This window comes from Madurella fahalii, assembly GCF_045866475.1.
Source record: "Madurella fahalii IFM 68171 DNA, scaffold_1, whole genome shotgun sequence".
Classification (NCBI taxonomy): Eukaryota; Fungi; Ascomycota; class Sordariomycetes; order Sordariales; genus Madurella; species Madurella fahalii.
The window spans coordinates 8823218-8848288 of record NW_027263971.1 but is presented as its reverse complement, the minus strand read 5'-3'; the positions used below and the strand labels follow the sequence as shown (position 1 = coordinate 8848288).

At 54.6% G+C, this 25071-nt stretch overlaps 10 protein-coding genes across 10 annotated transcripts; 4 read left to right on the top strand and 6 right to left on the bottom strand.

The window, feature by feature from the left end:
* Window positions 1-192: 192 nt before the first annotated feature.
* MFIFM68171_02418 (Chitin biosynthesis protein CHS5) lies at window positions 193-1452 on the bottom strand (the record flags this gene model as incomplete). The annotated part of the gene is made up of 2 exons (XM_071057840.1): window positions 193-1320; window positions 1381-1452. The coding sequence occupies 2 exons, from the start codon at window positions 1450-1452 to the stop codon at window positions 193-195; spliced, it is 1200 nt and encodes a 399-aa protein (XP_070913941.1).
* Window positions 1453-1927: 475 nt separating this feature from the next.
* On the top strand, window positions 1928-3514 carry CAB2 (Phosphopantothenate--cysteine ligase cab2; the record flags this gene model as incomplete). Its single annotated transcript, XM_071057839.1, has 7 exons — window positions 1928-2123; window positions 2192-2244; window positions 2366-2412; window positions 2483-2786; window positions 2842-3164; window positions 3218-3239; window positions 3299-3514. The coding sequence occupies 7 exons, from the start codon at window positions 1928-1930 to the stop codon at window positions 3512-3514; spliced, it is 1161 nt and encodes a 386-aa protein (XP_070913940.1).
* Window positions 3515-4148: 634 nt separating this feature from the next.
* On the bottom strand, window positions 4149-5084 carry MFIFM68171_02416 (uncharacterized protein; the record flags this gene model as incomplete). The annotated part of the gene is made up of 1 exon (XM_071057838.1): window positions 4149-5084. One exon carries the CDS (start codon window positions 5082-5084, stop codon window positions 4149-4151), a length of 936 nt encoding a protein of 311 aa, XP_070913939.1.
* Window positions 5085-5523: 439 nt separating this feature from the next.
* Window positions 5524-6215, top strand: TIF11 (Translation initiation factor 1A; the record flags this gene model as incomplete). The annotated part of the gene is made up of 4 exons (XM_071057837.1): window positions 5524-5582; window positions 5647-5737; window positions 5805-5962; window positions 6047-6215. 4 exons carry the CDS (start codon window positions 5524-5526, stop codon window positions 6213-6215), a joined length of 477 nt encoding a protein of 158 aa, XP_070913938.1.
* Window positions 6216-8274: 2059 nt separating this feature from the next.
* MFIFM68171_02414 (uncharacterized protein) lies at window positions 8275-9220 on the bottom strand (the record flags this gene model as incomplete). Its single annotated transcript, XM_071057836.1, has 4 exons — window positions 8275-8349; window positions 8572-8739; window positions 8864-9022; window positions 9077-9220. 4 exons carry the CDS (start codon window positions 9218-9220, stop codon window positions 8275-8277), a joined length of 546 nt encoding a protein of 181 aa, XP_070913937.1.
* A 1230-nt stretch (window positions 9221-10450) lies between these two features.
* MFIFM68171_02413 (Thioredoxin reductase) lies at window positions 10451-11265 on the top strand (the record flags this gene model as incomplete). The annotated part of the gene is made up of 2 exons (XM_071057835.1): window positions 10451-10573; window positions 10633-11265. 2 exons carry the CDS (start codon window positions 10451-10453, stop codon window positions 11263-11265), a joined length of 756 nt encoding a protein of 251 aa, XP_070913936.1.
* A 217-nt stretch (window positions 11266-11482) lies between these two features.
* Window positions 11483-12283, bottom strand: MFIFM68171_02412 (Ser/Thr protein phosphatase superfamily; the record flags this gene model as incomplete). Its single annotated transcript, XM_071057834.1, has 1 exon — window positions 11483-12283. The coding sequence occupies one exon, from the start codon at window positions 12281-12283 to the stop codon at window positions 11483-11485; it is 801 nt and encodes a 266-aa protein (XP_070913935.1).
* A 1183-nt stretch (window positions 12284-13466) lies between these two features.
* MFIFM68171_02411 (uncharacterized protein) lies at window positions 13467-14280 on the bottom strand (the record flags this gene model as incomplete). Its single annotated transcript, XM_071057833.1, has 2 exons — window positions 13467-13760; window positions 13825-14280. The coding sequence occupies 2 exons, from the start codon at window positions 14278-14280 to the stop codon at window positions 13467-13469; spliced, it is 750 nt and encodes a 249-aa protein (XP_070913934.1).
* Window positions 14281-15476: 1196 nt separating this feature from the next.
* Window positions 15477-17302, bottom strand: MFIFM68171_02410 (WW domain-containing protein; the record flags this gene model as incomplete). The annotated part of the gene is made up of 2 exons (XM_071057832.1): window positions 15477-16961; window positions 17012-17302. The coding sequence occupies 2 exons, from the start codon at window positions 17300-17302 to the stop codon at window positions 15477-15479; spliced, it is 1776 nt and encodes a 591-aa protein (XP_070913933.1).
* Window positions 17303-20159: 2857 nt separating this feature from the next.
* Window positions 20160-23617, top strand: CYT20 (Valine--tRNA ligase, mitochondrial; the record flags this gene model as incomplete). The annotated part of the gene is made up of 6 exons (XM_071057831.1): window positions 20160-20184; window positions 20251-20704; window positions 20751-21344; window positions 21398-21862; window positions 21925-23067; window positions 23140-23617. 6 exons carry the CDS (start codon window positions 20160-20162, stop codon window positions 23615-23617), a joined length of 3159 nt encoding a protein of 1052 aa, XP_070913932.1.
* Between the last annotated feature and the right edge of the window lie 1454 nt (window positions 23618-25071).

The window sequence follows — 25071 nt, the reverse complement described above, 5'->3', positions numbered from 1 at the left end:
TAGATGTGTATTAGAAGGTTGAGCTCGTCCAGTGCACACAGTGTATCAACTCTGCCTTCGCCGTCTCTATCATGAGAGATATTAAACGGTACAGCGGCCGTTCCGTAAACATCATCAACCTCTGGGGTAACGCACGTAGTGCTGTCCAGGTTTATACTCCTACACGTCACTTTGTGGCCTCCTTGTCTAGCATTAAAGCGCCACATCCTGGAACGATGCACCGTCACCGGGCGACTTCCCACCCCTCTCGTCCTCACTAGCCTCCTCTTCTTCCTGGGACTCGTCGGCTTCTTCCACCGTTGGCTTCAGTCGCGTCGCCAGCTGGTTCTGATCCCGCTCATCCGCCAACACCTTTTGCTCATCCGGCGATTTTACCTTCTGCTCCCAGTCTTCTTCCTCTTCGCTATCGCTCGACGACGACTCGACCCCTCCCTCCTCCTTCTGTCCGGCAGAGTCTCGAGGAGCCGGCTCCGGAGGCTGCCTACTGGCGCCGGTGCCATTTGAAGGCTGCGAGTCCTTGCTCGGGCGCGACGGCGCGGGTGCGGGTGCGGGTGCGGGCGCCGGCACCGAAGCGTTGGTGCCCGCCGTGCCCGCCGTGCCGGGCCGTTCGTCAAACCCGGGCCCGACCCGAACGGCATCCAGATAGAACTTTGTCACGCCGAGGATGCGGCCGTTGCGCTCGCAGGCGTCGACCCACTCGGGGCGCACGACGGGTATGTTGAGCTCGTTCGCCTTCTCCCACTGCAGGCCGCGGCCCTCCACCGTGACAAAGTGGGTCGTGTCGATGCGCACGCCGTCGACAATCTTGGCGCCGATGCGCTCCACGGCCGCCGCCAGGCCCTCACGCACGGCGGGCGGCAGGATGCCCGTGGTGATGGTGATGCCGCTCAGGTCCGTCATCTTGTGCGTGCGCACCGCGACGCGCTGGCTCGTGAAGGTCCCCGCTGTGGTGCGCAGGACGAGGTGGAACGTGTACTCGGTGTCGACGGCGAGGCCGCTGATCTTGGTGGTGTGCATCGAGAGGGGCTTGGGGATGTTGCCGGCCTTCTGGCCGTTGCGGTACAGCGCCAGGCTGATCAGGTCGGCTGTGGCGAGCTGGATGGGATCCCACTCGAGAACGACGCTCGTCTGGGTCGCGTTGCGGCATCGGAGGACGGGAGGCGAGGGCTCAGCGGCACCGAAGGACGAGAGGATCCGGTCTTGTAGCTCGCGGAATGCGCGCTCAGCTGCGGCCTCGGAACTCTTGTTGCGCGCGACATTGATGTCGACAATGGACCCAGATGCGATATCGGGCGGGAGAAGGATTGAGGGGAATTCAATCTGTTGACGTGGGAATTAGCAAGGCATCCCGTGGAACAGCGAGATCGAGTGTTGGCATGCCAGGCGCTTGTCAGGTGTGAGCAGCACGGTGACGCCGGCGTCGACCTTGCCGACAGTGAGCGAGACGAGCATTGTCGCTTGCTCTGCACAGGTATCCCTGTCGAGGCTCTGTGTATTTCTTCTGTGTGTCTGCTCACGTTATGTTGATGCCGGGGTGCCCTCGTCCGACAGCTGATGCCCAATTTTTGGAAAGTTAGTGTACTTGCTGTGGTGTTTGGCATAAACCAGCCGTCGAGGCCATTTGTTGCTCTTGGAGCCTTGCGAGCCCCCCCTTGCTCTTACTTGTGCGCAGAGCCATGCATAGTCGGGCACAGTGTGTCTTGGCAACCAAACTTCTGCCCAGTCAAGCTCTCACTTCTCGAGCAGGGGCGGCCGGCGGTCCAGAACCCCACCATCGGCGACGCAGGTCCACCCGTTATGTACAGTACCCGCTGCGGGGAGCTAGAAGGTGGGATGGAAACGAAACCATGGGCCGAACCCCGCAACCCCGGGTCCCCGGCCATCACCTGTCAAGTCCCGGATTCTTGTCAGACAGCGCCTCGTTACCATGTTTTCCAGCAATACACCCGAGATCCCCCCCGACAACCTCGCTGCCCTGGCCGAGGACCACTACTTCAATGCCAACCCGCCGCCCAAGGACTTGGACAAGCATGTGGCTCAAGCGCGCGAGTTCATCGACTACCACTCGGCTGCCGGCCGGCGGCTGGTGCTAGTTACGTCAGGCGGCACAACGGTACCGCTCGGTATGCTCTAAATCCCGATGTCGTTGGTCAGTAACACCTGGACGGTGACTTACGCCCAGAACGTGCAGAAAAACAAACCGTGCGCTTCATAGACAACTTCTCAGCCGGCACTCGCGGAGCTGTGAGTGCTTTTCTGTCTGCCAAGACTCGTGGTCCGGGGGGAGGGTTATCGCCTCTCTGCGACATGTGTTATGCGGCCATCTGTTAAAGGGTATAGGATTGACTGGACTCACATCGAACAGACAAGCGCCGAGTATTTCCTTGAAGCTGGTTACGCGGTTCTATTCCTGTACGGAACCTCGCCCCGCGCAACCCCTCTCCCCCGCTGCTTAGGACAGACCAGCTAACCATCCCCCTAGGCACCGCCAATTTTCTCTTCTCCCATTCTCCCGCCACTACAGCCACGCCACCGACTGCTTCCTAGACTTCCTCCGAGAAGGTCCCAATGGCAGCGTCGTGGCCCGGGATGAGGATACGGCCAAGATGCTGCACGTGCTGCGCAAGTACCGTGATGCGCGTGATCGCAACATGCTACTCGTCCTGCCATTTGTTAGCATCTCCGACTACCTGCACGAGCTGCGGAGCGTTGCCCGGCTAATGCGGCCTCTCGGCCCGCGAGGGCTGTTGTACCTGGCCGCCGCGGTTAGCGATTTCTTCGTTCCGGTAAAGTCCAGCCAATGTGTTCGTATTTTGTGCACTCTTCTGACTGAGACCTCAGCCGGACCGCATGTCAGAGCACAAGATCCAAAGTACGAATGCTGCCGATGCTGTCAAGAGGACGGGGAACACCGGTGCCCGTCCGGTAGTCGAGGAGGAAGAGACGTTTGACAACTTTGACTCGTCCCCGTCTGTTCCCCGAAGCAAGCGTCTAGTCGTCGACTTGGACCCCGTGCCCAAATTTCTGAAGAACTTGGTCGAGGGCTGGTCCCCACAAGGCATGATTGTGTCGTTCAAGCTGGAGACAGACCCGGCCATCCTCGTGCACAAGGCAAGGTACTCGCTCGATAGGTATCAACACCACCTGGTAATTGGCAACCTATTGTAAGTCACTTCCATCTACGCAGGTGTAAACGCATGCTAATTTGCCACCTCAGATCCACCCGCAAGTGGGAAGTTGTATGTCCCTCACCTCCCCCTGGCTAATTATCCGTCCCGTACGAGACTAACAAAGACAGGTTTTCGTCTCACCCGGAAACCCAGACCATTGGATTCGAGTGCCATTCCGCCAGGGCTCCGGTGAGGCCAGCACTCCAGAAAAGGACGAGCCCGTCGACCCGAAGAGTCTGCCGGAAGGCGACCCAGAGGTGGAAATTGAGAGCCTTATCATTCCGGCGGTGCAAGACCTGCATTCCAAATATATCCGCACCGTCGAGGAGAAACGGCGTGCATGAGAGAAATCCCAGCGCAGTCTCCCGGCTGCTGCCTTTTCTATGCAAATATTGGACCAAGACATTACCATGAGCAGGGTCTTGCAGCGCCCAAGTATATATTATGATTATCGATATATTTTACAGGATACCCCTGGGTTCTGCTCGCCTTCGCTTGTACCATTCTATGATCCGCGTATCCGTTCTGTCACCGCCCTCCGGACTAGGTCGGGCCGAATTGCATTTCTCAGCCCGGCCCATGAGCGTGGTCAAAGTTTACACAACACTCAAGTAGTGAAGGTGTTTTCTTTCTGAACCCCCCTGAGCGCTGGGGTCCTGCGTTGGTGGCATGACACCGACACCTTGGGGCAAGGTTGCTCCATTCATGTGTCATCCCCGTCGCCGGATCACTTTTCAGTGGGAAACCAGGTTGCTCGTAGGAGACATCCAAGTTAGAATGGGCCACCAAGATGAGACCAAGTGGTCTCAGTCATCTGGGAGCGCCTTGCTCGGGTTAACCGTCGTGGCTCGCCCGCTCAAGGTCTGTTTCTCTCGATCCCTCTTCAACAATAAGATGAATGAGAAGAGATTCACTTGACAGCGGAGTCGGAGCCAGTTGCGTGACTCTTACTGTCGCAGGCCGAGTCCTGGGCAACCATCACGGCTCTGAACGCCCTACTCCATGGGCAGTGGTAGGGGCAGAGTGTGATACGCCAATCAGTCTGGAATCACACGCGAGACGCCAGACGGCCTGACCCACAAGGAGCTCTGTAAAACATTCCACCACATCCTCATAACTGAGCTTCAAGAATTCCTTAGGAGACATTATGAGTAGTCGAATGGTCCCATGAAGGCACTGGTCCTTAAGCTTTACGCTCCTGCCGCTCTTCTGGTAGCCGGCGGCGGCCAGAGCGCTATGGAACGCCTTCCTAGCCATTCTTTCGCTCGTGGTCCGCACCACGGCGGGACTGCCATCTTGCACTAGCCCGTGCACGTACAGCCAGAGCGGCGTCGATGACTTCTCCTGGTAAAGATGCAGTATCTTGTCGCGGAGAGCATGGTCGAAGATGGTGAGGTACTTCAAGTGATACGGGGAGAAGACATGTCTGCGGCAAGTCGACACCCGCACGGGAAATTGGCCCCTCCTCGGCCCCTTAAGCAACTGCAGCTTATTCGGGAACTGGAGGTTGTACTTGTCCGCAAACGCCTCGACGATTTCGCTTGGGACAAATTCCTGTACCGATTTCTGGGTGATGATGTTGGGTGCGAGAGACAGGGGCGTCGGGACGATACGCGACGCCGCATCCGCGTCGTATCGCCCGGCTGAGTCATCCGGCCTGTTGTTGACTGATGGTGGTCTCTTGGTGTAGCCCAGAGAAGAAGTGCGGGCGGATTTCTGCTGCGTTCTCTGTGTGATGATCCTGGGTGCCAAACCGCGTCTGGTAGTAAGCGATGTGGCATTGGAGCCGGATTGCCCGGCTGATTTTCTTGAAATTTTGTTAGTCGGCGGTGGTCTCTCGGTGTAGCTCGGAGAAGATGAGGTGTGGGCTAGTCTTCTTGCTGGGCTTCGGCACGCCCGCAAAGACCGTATCATGGCTGGCGGCCGCAGGACTTGTCGTTGCCCCGTGGAGCTATTGTGTTGTTTGTTGGTACCACATTGCCTGATTTTGGAACTGCCGGTTTTCACTGTCGAGGTTGAAGACTATGAATCGCTGTCCGCAGGGGACGCTCGGGCCAAGAGGGCCCCGAAACAATGGCCACAGACGGACCCACCAAGCCCGCCACTCGCGGCACGCCCGAAGCCAAGAGCGAAACCCAACACCCCCCCACCCACTCAAGCGCCCCACGAAAGAGTCATTATAAACCCCCTGCACGCCTGCCCCTCTTCAACTATCTTTCTTCACCGTACATCGGCATCGCTCCGGCAAGACGATCGACCAACGAAAGTTGCGTAGACAGGCCTTCGTTACCGACCTTTCCAGACAGAAAAAGAGTCTCTTTCGACGAGAATCGCCTGAGCGCGCTTTGTCAGAATGCCCAAGAACAAGGGAAAGGGCGGCAAGAACCGCCGCAGGGGAAAGAACGAGAACGAGTGCGTCGCTACCCCTCCGTCTCCACAGCCGCGGCATCGCGATTACTGACTATGATGGAAACAGCAACGAGAAGCGCGAACTCACGTTCAAAGAGGATGGCCAGGAGTACGCACAGGTCCTGAAGATGTTGGGGAATGGTAGACTTGAGGCCATGGTACGCCCTCGCTCCGTCCGGTTTTTCCTTGCGGCAGACCCGAAAAATTCTAACCAATAACTCGCAGTGCTTCGACGGCGTCAAGCGTCTCGGCCTCATCCGCGGCAAGCTCCGGAAAAAGATCTGGATCAACAACGGCGACATCATCCTTGTCTCGCTGCGCGAGTACCAAGACGAGAAGGGCGATGTGATTCTGAAGTACTCTGCCGATGAGGCTCGTTCTTTGTATGTTTCCGAGCCTCCTCTGTCCCCACATGCTACCCCCATTGTCTCTTCTACCACCACAATAGATACTGACTCCCACTCCAGGAAGGCCTACGGCGAGCTCCCCGACACAGCCAAGATCAACGAGACTGACACGTTCGGCCCCAATGAGGACGGCGACTGCGGCTTCGAGTTCGACGAGGATCGCGATAGCGACAGCGACGCCGGCGGCAATGCCGGCGGGAGCAAGGAGATTGCGATTGACGACATTTAGAAGCCAGTTGGCCTTCTTCAAAAGTTCGCTTCTCGGGGCAGGGACCCACCCTTTCTTCCTCTCTATCTTTTAACTCTGTACCAAGGTTAAGGATGTTGGGGCATGGAAGCACAAAACTGTCTTCTCTCTCAAACCTTTTGGTTATTCCAGCAGGTGTAGCTCTAGGTTCCCCGACAGTTGGTGGGTAACTCGTTCTAGGGTAGTGAAGCAAGGGGACGGAGATGGGAATCGGAGAGAGATAACGGTCGTGATGGGAGAGACGTCATCACCGTGTCGATCTTCTCGGCTTGAAAGGATGGTCTTTTGTTGTTCTCGGTGGAGCTAATGCACTCTTTTTCTTGGTCTTGCATTTCTGAGACATGAGTGTAGCGCATTGGTAGACAGGTCTTACAGAGATGAACTTCCCTAAAGCCTTTCATCGTCGTTCTCTTTCCGATGCTGTTTTTTGACCGTCTTACTCTCTTGAAACCCTCTGAAGAGGGAAAACCGACTGAAGTATGAGCCTCTTGCGTGCGCTAATGGCAACCTTCAAGCGACGGCGCTGTAGCTAGGGAGTGGTGCAGCCAGTCCGCAACAGTTGCACTGCCCACCACCCTGTATCGGCTCTAGAGTAGGTAGTTTGTGACTGAGAGCAGGGGGATCAAGTTGTAAGTGGAGGTCTTTAAGAAAGGCAAATGTCTGCATAGAGTCGACGGGTGATTCCACTCAACACCCTCATGACATACCGGCTTGCAAACCACGCCCGGACACGAGAGCAGTGGTGCATTTTGCTGATTAGCGGCCTGGAGTTGCTTTCGTTATGTCAAAGCCTTCTGCACATACGTCCAGAGGAGAAGTGACCGCTGCTGAGTGTCTAGACTTATACCATGCAAAGGGGAAGAACACCCGGGGCAGAGCAGAAATGGGGTACTAATTGCTGGATTAGCCGCCATTTTTACACCCATTTGGGCGTGTTAAGCACATTAGTGAGTGGTCCGACCTCACAGCATGTAGCATGCGAAATAGGGGCGACTGCTACTCGGCAGGACAGTAGGGAGATGTGTAAGTAAGTGTGCTTGAAGAGCCTTGAAGTTCTGTTTATGGAATCTGAATGTAGCTTTAGGGAACCATCTCCCCGGTCGCGCGCAGAACTTGGGGAAATGGTGCAGTAGGGGCGGATGAAGATATATTCCATGGTCCTAGCCTCAAAGTGAATCGATCCAGAGATACTGCTCCTGAACTCCCGAGTCACTTGAACTGCGTCCTGAATGTCCTCGGCAGCTCATCGTAGCTAAAGATCTGTAGTCGAGCTCTGTAATTTTGGGCGTGGGTTCAGAAACGTATGAGCAGCCATTGGGCTAGAATCTCCTCCAGCCTGTCAGGGAGTGATATCTCTGTCGACACTTCGTTTAAACAGCGCATGACCAGCCACTGGTGCGTAGGACTCAAGAGAACACGCGGCTTGTCCTCAATCGCCTTGAAGGGACTCCTCAGTCTTTCCCTCAACGTTAAATAAGCCGGCAACCGTTGAGAAAGGTTTCGGGATAGTTAATGGATTCGGGGAACTTGGTGGAATACACTACTATTATATCGCGTGTACTTTGTTGGGACTACTGTTGCAAAGTAGATCTTGAAGAGCCGGTTCTAGTGATACATGGGTTTATAGAGTACGGTCCGTGGTAGTAGTGAGGTCGGCCTATATATCTTCCTCCTCCCCCTCTATATAGCGGTACTTCACGCCTAGCGGGTCTGAGCAACTGAGACTACTGTTGCATCCGCCCGTAATGGCGTCCTTTTGGGCCGGATAGCGCCAGGCCAGGCCACCCCGCTCTTAACTCTGGCCCAGCGTGCCCGTAGCAACCGCAGCGTAAACAGAACCCTCCCCTCCGACGTCCCTTTTTTGTGCCCTTTGATTGCGCCCGCCAATCAATATCGCCCTCGCCCGCGTTCTGATACTCCTTTCGCCAACCTGCGTGTGCGTACCCCTTGCTTTCCCCTTTTCCGGCATCCTTTCGAAACAGTTGTGATAACCATACAAGACTTCGCAATACTTTGGACCATGGGCTGGCAAGGGCTCGCATCAATGACGCTTGCCATTGCTCTTGCCCTTGGACGACTTCTTCGGATGTTGACTCGGACCGGCCGAGGGCTCTCCCTGAGACACCCACTCGCAAGTCCCATCATCATTCATACGGTACTAGTTTTGGTACTACTCACTTCACATCTATTGGTTGTCTGCAGGCGGCTTCTGGGTAGGCAGGCCCAGCTTCCGCCTCCACCAGTCCTCAGACTTCGATCCGAAAGACACCATATCCGTGATCCGGGGCTCAGCAAGTTCTTGCTGGTAACTTGTGAGAGTGAGCGGGGTGCGTATTACCGCTAGCAGGGCCGCGGCATCGGTGGCATCGACCACGCTCTTGAGCGCTTGAGCGCGCAACCCGCAGGAGTGCATTTTGAAGATCAGAAGATCAGTGGGTGAGATGTATGGAACGGAGCCTGCCGGAATGTTTTTCAGCTTCTTCGCAGCGGCCGGTAGGTAGGGAGACTTAACAATTCATTGTCAGTGTTCAAAAGCCTTTGTCCAAGTGTTTCCCCGAAGAGGCTCACAAACAAAACAAAACTGTGGGAAGAGAAGGAGGACCAATATTTTCCACGGGGGATGGACGAACCTGCCACGCCGGAGTGATGTCAATCTGAATCTGGTCTCCATCAGAGCTCTTGTACAGGAAGTACTGGGCCTGTTGAATGAAGGGAGAGTTGGGAAGCGCCAAGAGTTTGGATTTCACGCTCTGAGGAGCAGAATCGATGCTGATGATGAAATCGACATCCTGACAGCCATGTAAGCTTGAAGTATGAAGACAGAGAGTGTGGATCTCGGGTACTTGTGTGGTTCTGCCGTCCTGGATGTATTTCCAGACGGCCAGTCCGCCGATGACGGCAATGCTGGCCTCGGAGTACTCAGTGATGCTCTTCATGATGTTGACAACGTCAGCTGCGGCCTGTTCGAGTTGAGCTAGTGTGACCATGGTGTTTGTGAGGCGGTGGTAAGATGGAGGATATAAGAGCCTTGAATAGATGATAAGCGGGAAGTGTATGTTGGTGTGGACGGTCCGTTTGTGTGAGATGGCCATACTTATATCATATACAAAGCTCCGAGACGGCGAGTGGATCGCTGTCGGCCCCTTCTCATGCAGATTGCTTTCGGTCAAAGAAGAGGCTTGCCACATCCAATCGCCAATGGCTAGTCGAGAGGCCGCAGATAGTGTGAGGCACATGCACGAGTGAGCCTGGGATACTATGTATGGCAGCCGCTGGCCCAAATCTGGGGCCAAATGCAGCCTAGGCGGCGAGTCGCCGAAGTACTGCAACAGACATGACGGGAAGTAAGGCGTGTCCAGTTTTCCGTGCCCCAACTGACACCCGCTGTACGCAGGGATGCCGGTGTTGTAGGTGGCTGTCTCCAGACTCAGAGGTTGTTGAAGGGGCTCAGCACTCCTCCTTTCCGTCTCACACCATGGAATGATAATGGTACGGAGAGCCGGGCAAGGGGAGGCCAAGCGCCGGCATGCTCTGGCGAGCCCGCCAAATTGGGAGACCTGTCAGAATCAGGCATCATACTTAAGCTTAGATAAAGCTTCGGCATCAAAGCCCGTTAGGGCTTGTATCGCGCCGAAAGAATACCCCAGATAAGCAACTGTGTGGTTCAGGTTAACCCAGCAGGGACGGGCGTTTCTGATCGTACCACCCGGCCCGCGGATTGGGTTAACTTAAGATCGCTTCAGCAGCCGCCAGGCCTGTTTGGAGGGCATGCTTAGTACATATGGCACCGGGTCAAGGAAGGTCACTGTATACTAGCGGGTATTCGAGTCGACGCCGTCACCCGCAGGGGATACGCGGACCGCAGCCCAGACAGATTGGACCGAGGGGGCAGTGCGGGAAAATGATCGAAGTTGGCCGAGAGCAACTTTGTCACAAAATGGCAGGTAGATAGTGTGACCCCGAAGGGGGCCGTCTGCACCGGCGCTTGTTGTGGATGTTGGGCCGATGGCATTGGCTGCTTGTCTCACAGTAAAACACTGTGAGTTCTGCAGAGGCGTACGGATATCTGATAAAGCCGTACTCTGATGCAGTAAACCGTAATATTGGTCCGCCTTTGTAGTTGGCCGCTTCTTTCGTCGACGAGCAATTGACAAACAAACCGACAACCCCCAATCTTCGCCCTTCCGACTCTAAAAAGATCCAATGGTCAACAAAACATGACACGCATTTCGCAGTCGTTCGTAGCGTCTCTCGCGCAGGCTCTCAACTCGGCCCAAGTCCCCTGCGTCTTGTGGGGCCACTGTCTTCTCGGTCTTCACGGCGTGCCATCCATCATCGCCGCAAGTAAAACCCCCTCATCAATGAAAACAACGGACCCAAGAACTGACCGCGTACAAAGTCGATCGACTTCGTGATCCCGGATGACTGTCTAGAGGTCGGGGCGAGGGCCCTCGCGCAGTGCGACGGTCTCGTCCCTTGTCCGGACCCTCCATCGTGCCCCACCACCTCAAAGAAACGGCCCACGCAGCCCCCAGTATTTCACGCCCATCTCGACGGCAACTCAGAAGTCACGGCGGGTCTCTATTTCCAATCCGATACTCTATGGTTCCTCCCGCCGTTGGACCATTCCCTGGTATCCCCGAGCAAATTCGACCTTCCGCCGTATTTCGCCCTTGCGTCGGATCAGACCGTTTTCCCGCCCTGGCGGCCGGGTCGAGGTGCTGGTGTTTTCGAGTCGGCCGTGCATGCAGTTATCGCTCCCAGGTCTCACATTCTCTTGGAAGCTTACATGCGTCTGTATGCACGGGACCATGGGAAGCGTGTCGGCTCCTTCGGCATCTCCATGATCGCGTACATGGAGGGCTACGTCGAGGCTGACGGGCTTTTGGATGTGAATCTCCTTCCGGAGCCACTCAGGACGTTCTACGGAGAAATAAAAGAGGGGAGGAAGCCGACGCGTCAGTGGACGCTGGAGTTGAAGGAATCTCTGGGGGTGGTTGAGGAGGATTCCGAGAGTGATGACGGCTCCTAGAGCACAATTAAGTCGTCAACTGCGGGCTCAGCTCCGCGTCTTGTTCACATTTCACAAATTCTCAGTGTTACTAGGCAAATTATATCATCTTTGACGTCTCTCAACTCCTTGCGTCAACATTTCGGATTACGCCGGTGAGCGAGTCGGCACGCTGTCAACTTCGTTTTGAGGTCTTCGTTTTGAGATACAGTCTCATCTTGAGACAGTCAATCGTTTCTCAAACCTCGATCGTTTTCTCACTGTTAAAACCATCGCTCTGAGCAAAGTAGTACCCCCTCTGGTTCGCTACGAGTCTCAACGGGCCCGCGCCATCCTCCCGCTCAGCTACAAAATCGCAGTTGTAATGTGTATGTCCGAAAGCCCAGAGTTTGACTTTGTCACTCTTGAAGCACTTCTCTCTAGACAAATCCGTCGAGAAGGCACTAGTGATCCGGCTGCCAACGTGTCTTGGATCAATCGCACGAGCGTCTAGGGTGGGGCTCCAGTGCGAAAAGATGATTATCTTGACGTCGGAACCCTCGAGGTTGGCGACCTGTGCATTTAGCCAGGAAAGATCTCTGTTGTGCATTTCATTGTGCGCATCCACGTCCCACTCATCGGTCTGAAAGAAGTCATTGAGCCCCGTACTGACTGCCATGTGGCTCTCGGGTGGGATGCGAGAAAAGAGGCTGCATCCCAAGATGACTGTGTTGGAGTCTGGCAGCTGGAAGACACCTCGGTCGAGCAGGATAAACTCGCCCAGCGACGGGCTCTTGCGAGCATCCTTTTGGAAAGCACGGAGGGTGTCGAGGGTTTCGGGCCAGTTGGAATGATACGCTTCATGATTCCCAGGGACGAAGATCACGATTCGAAACTGCTGCAGCTGTCGAGTCAGAAACTCAAAGTAGTCATGCTTGTGTGCCGCAACGTTGCCAATGTCGCCAAGCAGAGCCAGGTAAGGCGCCTTGGGCTCAATCTCGAACACATCATATGCTTTGGGGGCTTCCAGGTGCAAATCTGAGAGAACCTGGATCGCCATCATGAGCGGGGATCGGAACTTGAATTATTAGAGCAAAACGGTTTTGAGATTCAAGAGGTGAACTAACGGATGCTGTGTTGCGACTCCTGCGCTTCGATTTGCCTTTTTCCGAGAAGTGGGGTTAAAGAATGCTAGGCTGCATCTGGAATGCATGGGAAGTTGCAGCCTCAGGCAGTGCAAACGCTTAAGGTAAAGTATCTTGAGCCCTCCATGTAGTGTGGCACCTCTAGATTCCCACTTGAGATCCCTGTCAATGCGGGCCTTCCATGAGAAAGACCCCTGACCTAGTTCGTCCAGAGCGCAAACCTTTGGGCACGAACATCGGCCGGAGGACCCTGTCTGACTTGCCTCAACCTGCTGGCCGGTTTTGGACAGACAGAACCCACCGTGTTGGGAGATCGGGGCTGTTCAGAGGCAACGCTCTTTGGAACGGACTCCAAACTTTGCCCACATGCCCACACTTTCGAAAATGGCTTTGCGCTCAATGCGCTCACCCCGTCCCCATCTGATCCATAATGTATTTACACATGACAGAAACCGGGGCCGAAACTATGACCAGGAAGAGCTACACGAGACACTTACAATGGATGAGGTACTGAGAAAGGTAGTTGACCCGTGCTCCAGAGAGCTCTTCTTCCATTCCTTTGTCTATATCTGCCGCAAACAAGTCATATCATTAGGCCAATGGCGACAAAGGCACGTATCCGACGCAGTCCCCCGCGGTTACCACTACGTGCCCGGGTTTTGTATACATGGAAGTCTGTGTCAACTGTACCGCAACCCCGAAGCATATCATAAAGAGGTATGAACCCCAGCCGCTGCGAAGGGAATAGGGACGTCAATCTCGCCCAGTCTACAAAGGGACGGGCCTTTGTCCCAAGTGCTAGCCAGGCCTGGAAAATGCGCACCATTGGTGAGCTGTTGGAGTTGGCACTGCCCGAGAAGTGGTTGCGCCGTTGCTGCTCGAGCGAGGGAGATAAGGGGGGACAGAAAAAAAGAAAAAAAAAAAAAAAAAAAAAAAGGAAAGAAAAAAGACGATGTATGCAGCCCTAAGCTATTAGGGGTTAAAATTTAGGGCCGCTTCAGCCCAGGTTTAGAAGCAATTCCTGTCAAACAGCATTAGCTTTGAAGTTGCATCGTTTAGCGGACTGCACGCCCTTGCAATGTTTCCAACTCTGCCCCTCTAAAAGCCTATCAGGTCACGGCTAGGCGGCATCGCCGAGTGCTCACCCTCCTCGCAGAGCCCGTACAGCCACCTCTCGCCACAGGGTTGATCATGCTCATCTGGCGGGGAAACACACGTCTCAGGGCTTTCGCCACGTGCAATGGCGGCCTGGATAGCCTTGAGGTCGGCCACCACCTGGTCTGCCGTTGTGTAGAGCTGGCGCCAGCATCGCGCCGTGACGGCAGCGCACACGTGCTCGTCGGCAGGGGGGAACTCGCCGGCACGGAAACGCCGCTCGATCTCGGGCTCGACCTCGTGGAACCACCGCATGACATCGTCGTCAGTCTCGAAGGAACGGACCAGATCTGGGAAAGACCTCTGAGCCGGTAATGAGGAATTGCAGGGCGCTGCCGAGTGCAAACAGATCGGTTCGCACGTTACAGCGGTCGGCAGGGTGCCGAGGCAGCCAGGCCTTAGCGGATTCGCACGAGCCTACATCAAGGACAATGGCGCCGGTCGGGGAGAAGTGCTTGCCCTGAAAGTCGGCGAGCTTGAGATCGAGGTTGGCGTCAAGAAGGAAGTTGTCGTGGCGTATATCGCAATGCACAACGCGCCGTGAATGAATGTAGGCCACAGCCTCGGTAGCTTGGACGCACCAGGCCAGCCGTCGGTGTAAAGGCACGGCGGAGTGCACAGAGAGGTAATCGTATACGTTCCCGTTCAGCATGAACTCGAGAAGCAAGCCGTACTCAGTAAGGCCCTTGGACTGGACAATGCGAGGATGCGGCCCTAGCACTTCAAGCATCTTAGCCTCGATTTGGACCCGTTTCATGTCTTCTTTTATGCGCGGATTTTGAGCACTGTTGTATCGTCAATCTCGCCAATGTTGCAAGAACCGCCGCGGCTTATGATGCTTGCTCAGGGGCGCGCTTAGCTGGCTGCTAAGGATATCGTATGCCGGTGGGAACAACGGGGCGAAGAAAAAGAATTGTTAAAAAACGTACGTGCAGGTGTGATGCTCGGCGACAGTTGTGATCGTTTATGCTATCCGCGGACGGGCGGGGAGCTGTTGCGAGTATGTCTAAGGCAGGTAGCAGCACCGAGCAGAGAAGCTCGAGCCAGATGGTTCCATTCCTGGCTGTGCGTGACAGCTTAGGACAAGGATAATCCGTTTCCGCTCTGGGCTCCATGCCCAGGTTCACATGGAGGTGACCCCTTTTTGGATCACCAAGCTACCCAATAGCGTAGTCCTGAGGCATCCGCCACTTTGCGGTCACTGCAGACACGAAATGGGACTGTGTGAGACTGGGTGCTCTGGGGCGGCCTCGGAAGTCGAAGACGGTGTGAGGACGTGGTTTCCAAGTCAGAAACCCCTGTTTCTCCCAAATCTGGTTAGCCGAAAACCCTGGCTGTGATGAATAGCCTCCTAATGACTGACAGGAGACTGGTCCTTAGGGATCAGAAGTTGAGTTCTGTGAGGGGTCCTCACAGAGTTCTAATGTACTCCAATTCGTCATGTGATCCATTATCACATGTCCAAAGTCACATCACCCCGGGGTTGGGGGTGGCACTTTGGCAGAAGCAGGGTCTTAGGGTTGTATCCACTGGCGTGTCTAACTCAGAGTTCAAATCCCGAGTTCAAATCCCGGATCCAGGATCAAAGCCTTTCTCAGATAAAAGCCCTCAGTTACATCCCGAGTACAATACATCTCTGCCAGGGAGGATGAATCTTAGTGCGGCGACGGTTTAACGTTAGAGAATGCTGGGACACATGGTGGCGCCGCAAACACGCAAGCTCTGCTACACTCGGATTATTTCTCCAAGCTGAGAAATGTACATGAAAATCTAGTGGTAGCCCCCTTTTCCTGTCCTACCATCAAAGTCGAACGGCCATCAGAGTTGCGGGCGTTATAGAGATGCCATCCGGAACGCAAACAGCGGTTAAGCGACACCGAAACGCCTATCCAAGTCCGTAGAGATAACAAGAGCTCCCTTTACCAAACCAATAAAGAAGCCATAATGGTAGCGCTAGTCACCATCTTTCCAAGTGTAGCTTCCATCCTCGTTCAAATGATACCACTTCTGATGCCTGTCACTCCAAGTCCAGTAGTCTTCAGCCGGTGTCGACGGCAAGATAACAGATTCTGTAGACCGCGAGTCTTGCGTAGAGGACACTGCCGTTCGTCGAGATGCACGTTGACGTGTCGACTTTTTGGCTGGGCCGCGTTTCTTATGCGGTTGGGAATTCGATGGGTGGCTGTGAGATGTCCTGGTTCGCTTTGAACTGGTCTGCCTCTGGCTGGGATTTGACGTGAAGCTCGTCGCGAAGCTCATAGACGTTTCGGCATCCAGGGATGTAGACTCCTGGCTGGGCTCGCCCTCTCCTTCGTGAAGGTACTGTGGAAGAGCGGGCTCCTCGTCGACGTAACCAGATGCAGCATGGTTCTTCGTGCCAACAGCTTGTGATTCGATATGGTCTTCGCAATCGACAAATTCGTCGGCAGTCGAGTCTTCATATTGCTCTGCTACAGGACCTGTTTCTGGTTCAGAAGGCGCCTCTATGTTGGATTGGCGGGCCACTGCATTTGCCGCCTGGATGAGCCGGTCGCGGTGGCGTTGCGCTAAGTCTCTCGCATTCCAGAATGCAGTTGCTCCTTCAACAAATCTCCCACGCTTGCCCGTCATTGCGTAACTGTCAAGCTGAGTCATGTGGTATTCGGGCCGCCCCCCAGGCACAGTCGGCGGTGTAACGTGGTGCGCGTATAGCTGGAGCGTGCCCGTACCGGCGTGGTAAGTCGAACTGTACGTGTAGGCATTGCCGTCGAACCCGGGCTCCTCCTCGCCGTAGTTCTGCAGGGCGTGCATGGCGCGACATCCATGTGCGCCGTCATAGCAAGCCTGGCGCCGCGCCACATCCGCACCTCCCTTTGGGGCCTTGGCCTCCAAGAAAAAGTTAGGTGCCACTGGAACATCGGCATGCTTCGTCGGGATGATGGTCCTGTTCAGGTCCTCCCTCACCGCCTTGTCGACGACGCCTAGCTCAGCTCCGTCAAAGAAGTCCGGCACTGGCGTAACCGTGGCGCCCTCTGTTAGCGACTCGCAATTAGTGAATGGGAGATTGTTCTCGTTCGGGATGCTGGCGTTGCCAGTGATAATCGGAATCACATTGCGCATTACAGAGCCTTCTGATCTCGTCTCGTTCTTTTGCTGAAAATCCTCGAACGCTGTCTCGGTAAAGCGCGATGGTGAAAGAGACGGTCTATTCGTCGCGAGAAACTGATGACAATCGTGGAGGTTCTCAGGTTTCGGCGCCGGACGGTCATCCGGAAGTTTGTGTCTTGGAAGGCGGATATTGTAGTCCATCAGATGTTGTTCGAAATCATCGTCGTATGCAGAGGATCTCCTAGCCTTAGAGGAAACGGTTGTCGCCCCTGTAGACTTCGACTTCGTTTGCCGGCTGGATACAGAACGACGGGAAGCCATAGTGCATACGACGTCTTTCGGTTCAGGACACTAAGCCGGTTCGTCAACGTTTATTACCAAGCCATAAAGTGAAGTCGTACCCCTCGAAGATGGCGGATATCTGGGCCGCCGGATCTCGCAAACCGGGCGAGATCCGTGGTGTACACTGCAGGGGCTACGGGCCTGGGGGCAGGCTGAGCGCTGTTCCGCCGGTCGAGTTCACGCAATGCGCGACGCGTGAGCCAGACCTTGGACAGGTTGTCCCAGAATTCCGGCGGGAAATTCGATAACCCCCTGTGAAGCGTACCTTTCGACCTGATCTTCTTGTTAGGGCGATGCTCTTGCGAGAGGACGTCTACCCGGGCTCTCTTTCGATTTTGCGCACTCCCCATGAGTCACTTCGGAAGGGTTGGGTCGGGGGAAATCCATGTGGGTGAGCTGGCGCTGCAGGGCCTCGGGCGGTGCGGACGGCATTAGTCGGGAGCGCGCCGTTGCCTGTTGGAAGGCGCGTCGAGTACTGGATGTCGCACATGGAGCCGACTATTATCCGCTGTGCAGCAGGGATACAACGCAGGACGCGGCACGAATGAGACTAGTTATTTTCTGATACACTTCTTGGCGCTAGCGTAATGTGTAGCACCAACTAACTTAACACGCGCAATCAGCTAATGATAGAGAGCCAGCTGACGCGGGGCACAGGCCAGTGCACGCGGCTGGCCACACCTGCCTTCAATGAATGAGTCTGTGCACAGGAGACTACCTTATACAGAACATCAAAATCAATAGTGGTTAGTCTTCTAATTCGTAGACAATGTGGTATCGGCTGCTTTGAGGGCAATAAGTTATCCTAATGTGTGTGTTGATTTGCAGTTCCCGGATAACTAGAAGGTCAGATTTGACCCCTTCTAGCGGCACTTCGAGGGCCTGTTTGCTATACTAAGTTTTTTACTAAAGTATTATAAGCCCATTACAAAGTAAGCTCAGGGAAGCTGTTGTTTCTAAGGTTTGGAGGATTGAAGGAGCTAATAATTATTATTATCACATACGCTATGACGCTACAACTTTGATTAGTTGTACTCCCTATGAGGCATTGCATCTATCCCTCAAGGCCTTGCCGTCCCTTTACGACCGCATCGCAATAGTAGGGAGAGCCGCTCTTCTCCAAAGTCACAGCAGAGTTGCTACAGCTCGATTCCTAAAAGCCAACGAATACCGGTAGGTCCGGCAGGTAACATGTGTTAGAAGGAGCCTCTTCCGAATGTATGCGTGGATTGGCGTCGTCTTTCAGTCTCCGAAGCTCTCGAGCTTTGGCCTGAACCCATACTTCATGCCTGACTTATGCCGGGCTCAGCAGAGGCTGCGAGACATATTCCGACTAGTTGTGACGGAGAGAATCGGCCGGGGCTCGCCATCGTTATCATCGCCGGAAAAATATACGGAGTATACATGGAGTATAAAGATTCCCAGACTCACAAAGCGTTTCCCATACAGGAGCTCGCCGCTTTTTGGTGCATGTGAGTAGCGCCGCCTTGACTTCAATGTTATTCTGCCGCGAATAAAATGCTAGCCCCTAATTTCTCATACGATGGGCAGGTCCGGATGCCACATCCACTTCTCTCGCTGCAGCCCTTTTCTATCTCGCTTGAGACGACCGAACTTACAGGAAGGTGGTAGACAAAGTTTGCCCAAGTTTTAAGCACACATCGGAAATCGTGCCAGGGCCGGCTCCGAGCAGTTGCTCTTACCTCCAAGCTTGCCTGTACGAAGCGATGCGGATGAACTCCGTTAAACGGCGGCGTACTGTGTCGTGAAGTGCCTGAAGACGGCCTAACGATAGACGATCTCTTTATCCCTGCGGGCGTTGATGTGGGAGTAGGTGTATACAGCATCCATCACCAGAATGGGTACTACAAAGCACCTTTTACCTACCAACCGAAGAGGTGACTCTTCGGCCCGGCTTATGACCGCCGTCGCGAGAGTGCTTGTCTAGTTCGAGATGAAGACGCCCGAAGAACCGACTCTGCCTGCCATGGGTGAAAGCGTCGGAGGTCTCGAGTTTTCGCGCAACCTTCGTTGGCGAATATCAGGCCAAGTGAACCATTCCTAGCATTCTACACCGGCCCATGTTACAGCTCAGACCGGTCGTTCTAGATTAGGCCCAAGGTGGGTTTGCTCTGTCCTTCGAGTACACATTTGCGTCAGTGGTAACCTTTCTTTGGTGACGGAGCAAGAGATGCATGCAGGAAATACGATCGTAATCGGCGCGAGGGAAACCCGCTGATGCGTCATGAAAGTAGGATCTTGGATGTCTTTTCGTGATGACCAGTGAGACGAATTTCAATCGACAAGAAGGAAGCATGGATAACGAATAAATTGTTTGTTACCATGCCCCCCAACCTTTCCCTGCCGTCACTACTGTCAGGCGGGAGGGTGTAGTGGAACCGGACGCCATGATGTAAAGGAGCAGTACAGCGGGGATATTGCATCATGATTCTCTTGCACTCTCACATCTCTCTCTCTCCCTCTCTCTCTCTCTCTCTCTCTCTCTCTCAGAGAATAGCGGAGAAGATTTAAATACAAAGAACTTGCGCAGGCTTCAACAACGACTCCGTGAGCTTTACGTTGCTTCGTATTCCAGCTCCTGTTAGATCCAGGACTGAAGGTACATTTTTAAAACTTTAAAATTTATTTCATTTTATTAAATATATATATTTGCGCCACCGTTCCTACCAAGACTTACGATGATCTTTGTGTGACCTTCGATATGCGAGGACTTGTCTATCTACACGTAGCAGCCTGTATCCGCGCGCAGCGATCTTTGGTGCACGTGCCGCAGGGGTTCCCGGTCCCCATGTCCACAGTTGGGCCAGGGGTGTTTCGGTCCTTGGGATGTCTCATCGACTTTTTTTTGAACATGTCTGACGAAGCGGGGTTCGACTCCCAACAGCTCAAGTTGGAGAAGAAAGTCATGTGAACTCGAATTTCCCCTCCCTTTCCTTGTCCCTTGATCCCGTCTCGCTCGTTGGCCGGAAGAATATTTAGCCGTTGACTCACAGCGCTTCGAGTCATTCCATTTCTGGCGATCGAAAGCGCTTCCACTCCCGCCCGCCCTCTCCGTTCTCGCACTAGATGCTTCCTCCGCTGAAGGCAGTCACCAACACCTGCCTTAGACCCTGTCTCCGTCCTTCAGCTACCGTCGTCACTTGTTCGCGCCGGTTCTATTTGACCGCCGAGCGGTCACGAGCCGCCATGGAGCAAGCCCCTCCCAAGACAGGTACGATTTGCATTTCCCGAATCCAAGCGAACCCACAGGAGCTGATGGATGTGTCGGCACATACAGATAAGAAGGAGACGGAGCATGCTGCGGGAAAAAAGGCAGCCGACAAGGCAGCCGAGAAGGCAGCTAAGTTCGCTGCTAAGCAGGCCAAGTTGAAGGAGAAGGCCGCCGCAACACAAAGCACTGAGCCCACCACTGCGAAGACTGCGAAAGGCGCGAAGGCCCCCGCTCCAGCCCTTCCCCCGTACGAGGACAAGACGCCGCCGGGTCAGAAGAAGATCCTTCAACCCTTCGACCACCCGCACTTCCAGGCATATTCACCGTCTGCCGTCGAGGCGGGGTGGTACCAGTGGTGGGAGAAGAGCGGCTTCTTCAGACCCGAAGCCCTTGGCGACAAGAAGCCCGCCGGCAAGTTCGTCATCCCATTGCCTCCGCCAAATGTCACGGGCGCGCTGCACTGCGGCCACGCACTCGCCAATTCACTGCAGGACACTCTGATCCGGTGGTACCGGATGAGGTAAGAGCCTTCTGGTTTCTCTTCTTTCCCTGCTAATTATCTTAAGGGGCTACTCTACTCTCTGGGTTCCGGGCTGCGACCATGCAGGCATCTCAACTCAGTCCGTCGTCGAGAAGATGCTGTGGAAGACAAAGAAGATGACACGGGTCGAAATGGGCCGCGAGAAGTTCACCGATGTAGTCTGGGACTGGAAGGAGGAATACCACCATCGCATCAACAACGCGCAGAGGCTCCTGGGTGGTTCTATGGACTGGACGCGTGAAGCCTTCACCATGGACAAGAATCTATCGGCCGCCACGCTGGAGGCCTTCTGCCGCCTCCACAAGGAGGGCTACATCTATCGGTCTAACCGTCTCGTTAACTGGTGCACCCAGCTCAACACGGCTATCAGTGGCCTCGAAGTCGAGACCAAGGAGATCACCGGTCGCACCCTGCTCTCAGTTCCAGGTTACGACAAGAAGGTCGAGTTCGGCGTGCTCACTTTCTTCAAGTATCCTATCGACGGTACCGACCAGACGATTGAGGTCGCTACTACAAGACCGGAAACAATGCTAGGCGACTCCGGCATTGCCGTTCATCCTGACGACGCGCGATATGCCCACCTCGTGGGCAAGTCCGCGCGCCACCCCTTCACGGACCGGTGAGTTCAATATCGATACTTCCCTGTGACAGTGCATCTAACGCCTCTCTCAGCCTCTTGCCGATTGTCGCCGACAAATACGTCGACCCGGAATTCGGTACTGGAGCCGTCAAGCTAACGCCTGCGCACGACTTCAATGATTACAACCTTGGAAAAGCTCACAACCTTGAGTTCATCAACATCCTAAACGAGGACGGAACACTGAACAGCAATGCCGGCAAATTCGCAGGGCAGAAGCGATTTGATGCTCGGTACCACGTCGTCGAAGAGCTAACCAAGCTTGGCCTTTTCGTTAAGAAGGAGCCTAACCCTATGAAGATCCCGCTGTGCGAAAAGTCCAAGGATGTTGTTGAACCCCTGATCAAGCCCCAGTGGTGGGTCAGGATGAAGGAGCTGGCTGAGGCAGCATTAGAGGTTGTGGAAAACGGCGAGATCAAAATTATGCCCGAAAGTGCCAATAAGTCGTACAAGCGGTGGTTGAGCAACATCAATGACTGGTGTATCTCGAGACAGCTCTGGTACGTACATAAACAACCCTCCTTCACTATCCCTAAAGGCAGACCTACTAACTCTAACTAAGGTGGGGTCACCGTATCCCTGCCTACCTTGTTGTGTTCGACGGCGAGGACTCTACAGAGACTGATGCGTCCGAATGGATCGTTGCTAAATCGGAAGACGAAGCCCGCGCTATAGCAGAGGCGAAATTCGGGTCCAAGAAGTTCCACCTAGAGCAAGACCCCGACTGTCTGGACACGTGGTTCAGTTCCGGACTGTGGCCGATGGCTACACTAGGGTGGCCGAACACGGAGAGCCCCGACTTCAAGAATTTCTTCCCTACGAGTTTGCTAGAGACTGGCTGGGATATCCTGTTCTTCTGGGTTGCCCGTATGATCATGTTAAGCGTTAAGCTCACCGGCACCGTGCCATTCAAGGAAGTGTACTGCCACAGTCTCATCCGCGACTCCGAGGGCCGGAAGATGAGCAAGTCTCTGGGTAATGTCATCGACCCGCTAGATATTATTAGCGGTATTGAGCTCGAATCCCTACACGCCAAGCTACGTGTCGGTAACCTCCAGGAAGACGAGGTCGCCCGAGCGACCAAATACCAGAAAGCAGCATTCCCCAACGGCATCCCCGAGTGCGGTGCTGATGCACTCCGGTTCGCACTTGTATCGTACACGACGGGCGGCGGGGACATTAATTTTGATATCAAGGTCATGCACGGCTACCGCCGCTTCTGCAACAAGGTCTGGCAGGCTAGCAAGTACGTTCTCGGCAAGCTGCCAGAAAGCTTCGTTCCCGTCGCCCAGTTGGATGTTGCGAAGCTATCGGTTCCCGAGCGGTGGATCCTACACCGTATGAACTCCGCTGTCAAAGACATCAACGGGGCCCTCGAAGCGCGGGAGTTTTCCAGGAGCACAAGGCTTCTGTACCAATTCTTTTACGATGAACTGTGCGACGTTTTCATCGAGAACAGCAAGAGCATCCTCTCTGATGGTACACCTGAGGAGCAGCATAGTGTTCAGCAGACCCTATTCCGAGCATTGGATACTTCCCTCCGACTCATGCACCCCTTCATGCCCTTCATCACCGAGGAGCTGTGGCAACGCCTCCCGCGCCAGGAAGGAGACACGACGCCAACCATCACGCTGGCACCGTATCCCGAGTACGACGCGGGCTTGGACTTCCATGCCGATGCGCTCGATTACGAGCTCGGACTCAGGTATGTGACGTGTCCCAACTGCGCTATTCACAATCAAGGCTGTTGATTCTCAATGACTGACGCCCTGTTTAGATGTGCACGAGGGATCCGGTCATTGGCAGCAGAGTACGGCATCCGCGCCGACGGCCGTGCTTATGTCAAGGCCGCCACTGCCAACAGCCAGGCCAACGCCAGCGCCCAACTGCCCGCCATCAAGGCCCTCTGCGGCAAGGGCATCGACGAGGTCCACCTCATCGGCCCGGAGGTGGGCAAGGATGCGCTGCCCAGGGGCTGCGCTGTCTTCGTCATCTCGTCCGACATCGCCGTGCTGCTCGAAGTCGGCTCGCGCATCACCGACGTCGATGCCGAGATCGTTAAGCTCCGTTCCAAGCTCCAGAAGAGCCGGACTGCCGCCGAGAAGTCGCGCGAACTCCTGTCGCGCGAGGGCTTCGAGGAGAACGCCAGCGACGTAGTCGTCAACGTCGAGAAGAAGAAGCTCGAGGACGCTCAGGCCGCCACGGAGAATTACCAGCGGACTATCGAGGAATTTGAGAAGCTTAAGATTGCGTGAGGAGGGGAGGATGTAGAAAGGCGGGGTGTTGAAAAGGACAATATTAAAAGCTAGATTAGAACGGGGAACACCTGGCAGGTGCCTTGTGTGTGCTCCATACATCCGCAGGAATGATTCTAACTGGGCTGAAATGGCAAGGTCTCTCTTCGAGACGTTCTCGTGAGGTGTTTGCTCACGCCCTACCGTGACCCTTGCTACGTCAGATTCGTGTCCTCCAACGACCGCACCGTTCTTGGCAAGTATAATCGCTTGTTCGCCTTAGTGAATCGACCAGCACAATTCCCAATCACGGACCATGCACCAGCCCAGCTGCAGTCTGCCGAGGGCGCGCGTCAAGTCAATTCAAGGCACGTGTTGATGAGCCTCGAGTAGTATATATCGTTCAATGAAGATCGCTCCCATTCCGCTGGCCGGATATGAGGTTCATCTTAACAGAATGTCTATCAATAACTCAACGAACTGTCGTAGTTGGTAAGAAGGAAACCATACACGTATGAGATTGCAGGAGTACTCTTCGATCACATCGTTTACTTCTATCCGATTCCGCGATAGGGGCATTTGAGTTACCCCTCTGGGGTAGCAGGCGCCTGCTCGTCATTCTCTGTTGGGTTGTCATTGTCATTGTCATTGTTGTCGACTCCGTCGTTATCTCTGAGACCGTTCAGTCGAGCAGTGTGGACGCCGCAGTGGAGAAGGCGGAGATCAACAAAGGGAATTCTAATCACAAAATATCAGACGATATTATAGACCAGCCGGACTACAAAGCTGCTCATAATCGGTAGCGCACGAATATGTCAGCCGGATGCTACATGGCTGCGGTCCATACAGCACAGGCGGATGGTGAAAATGGCCTGACCACACACAGCCGGTCACAGGCATACGGCCAGCTTGCTACCATATAGGCAACATATATCGACAGCCAGCATATGATGCTTCTACTAGCCGACGCGATATCATTGATATTAGAGAAAGTTGATAAGCTCGGAGAACCCAATAAAAATGGGGAACAATCACGTTTGCCTGATAGGGGGGAATAGAACGGACGTTTGAACAGGGGGGAAACATTCCGTTTCTAATGGATTCTCCCCGGTGCCTGCTTTGCTATGAATTCCTCACACTCAGCTCTCAGCATAAGATATTCCATAGAATCGTCCTTGATCAAGGCTTTCTGCCTTGGACTTTCGTCCCCAGCAGCAGTCCGCCCAAGCCGGGAAGGGACATCTTGCTCGACGGCCGCGATTGATCCATATCCGCCGAGCCAGCATCTTCTCGTCAGCCCACCAAAAAGAGGATCTGCCGAGACCAATGGGAACTCATGCCTGATCAGCTTTGAACCCTAACTCGCGGACCGAGGTCGTGTCAAGGAGCGGATGGTGTAAATACGGGAGGCAAGCGAGACCTGCTCGCTCACCGGACTAGCAAGCGGTGGTTCCAAGTCCCCATTCATCTTTACA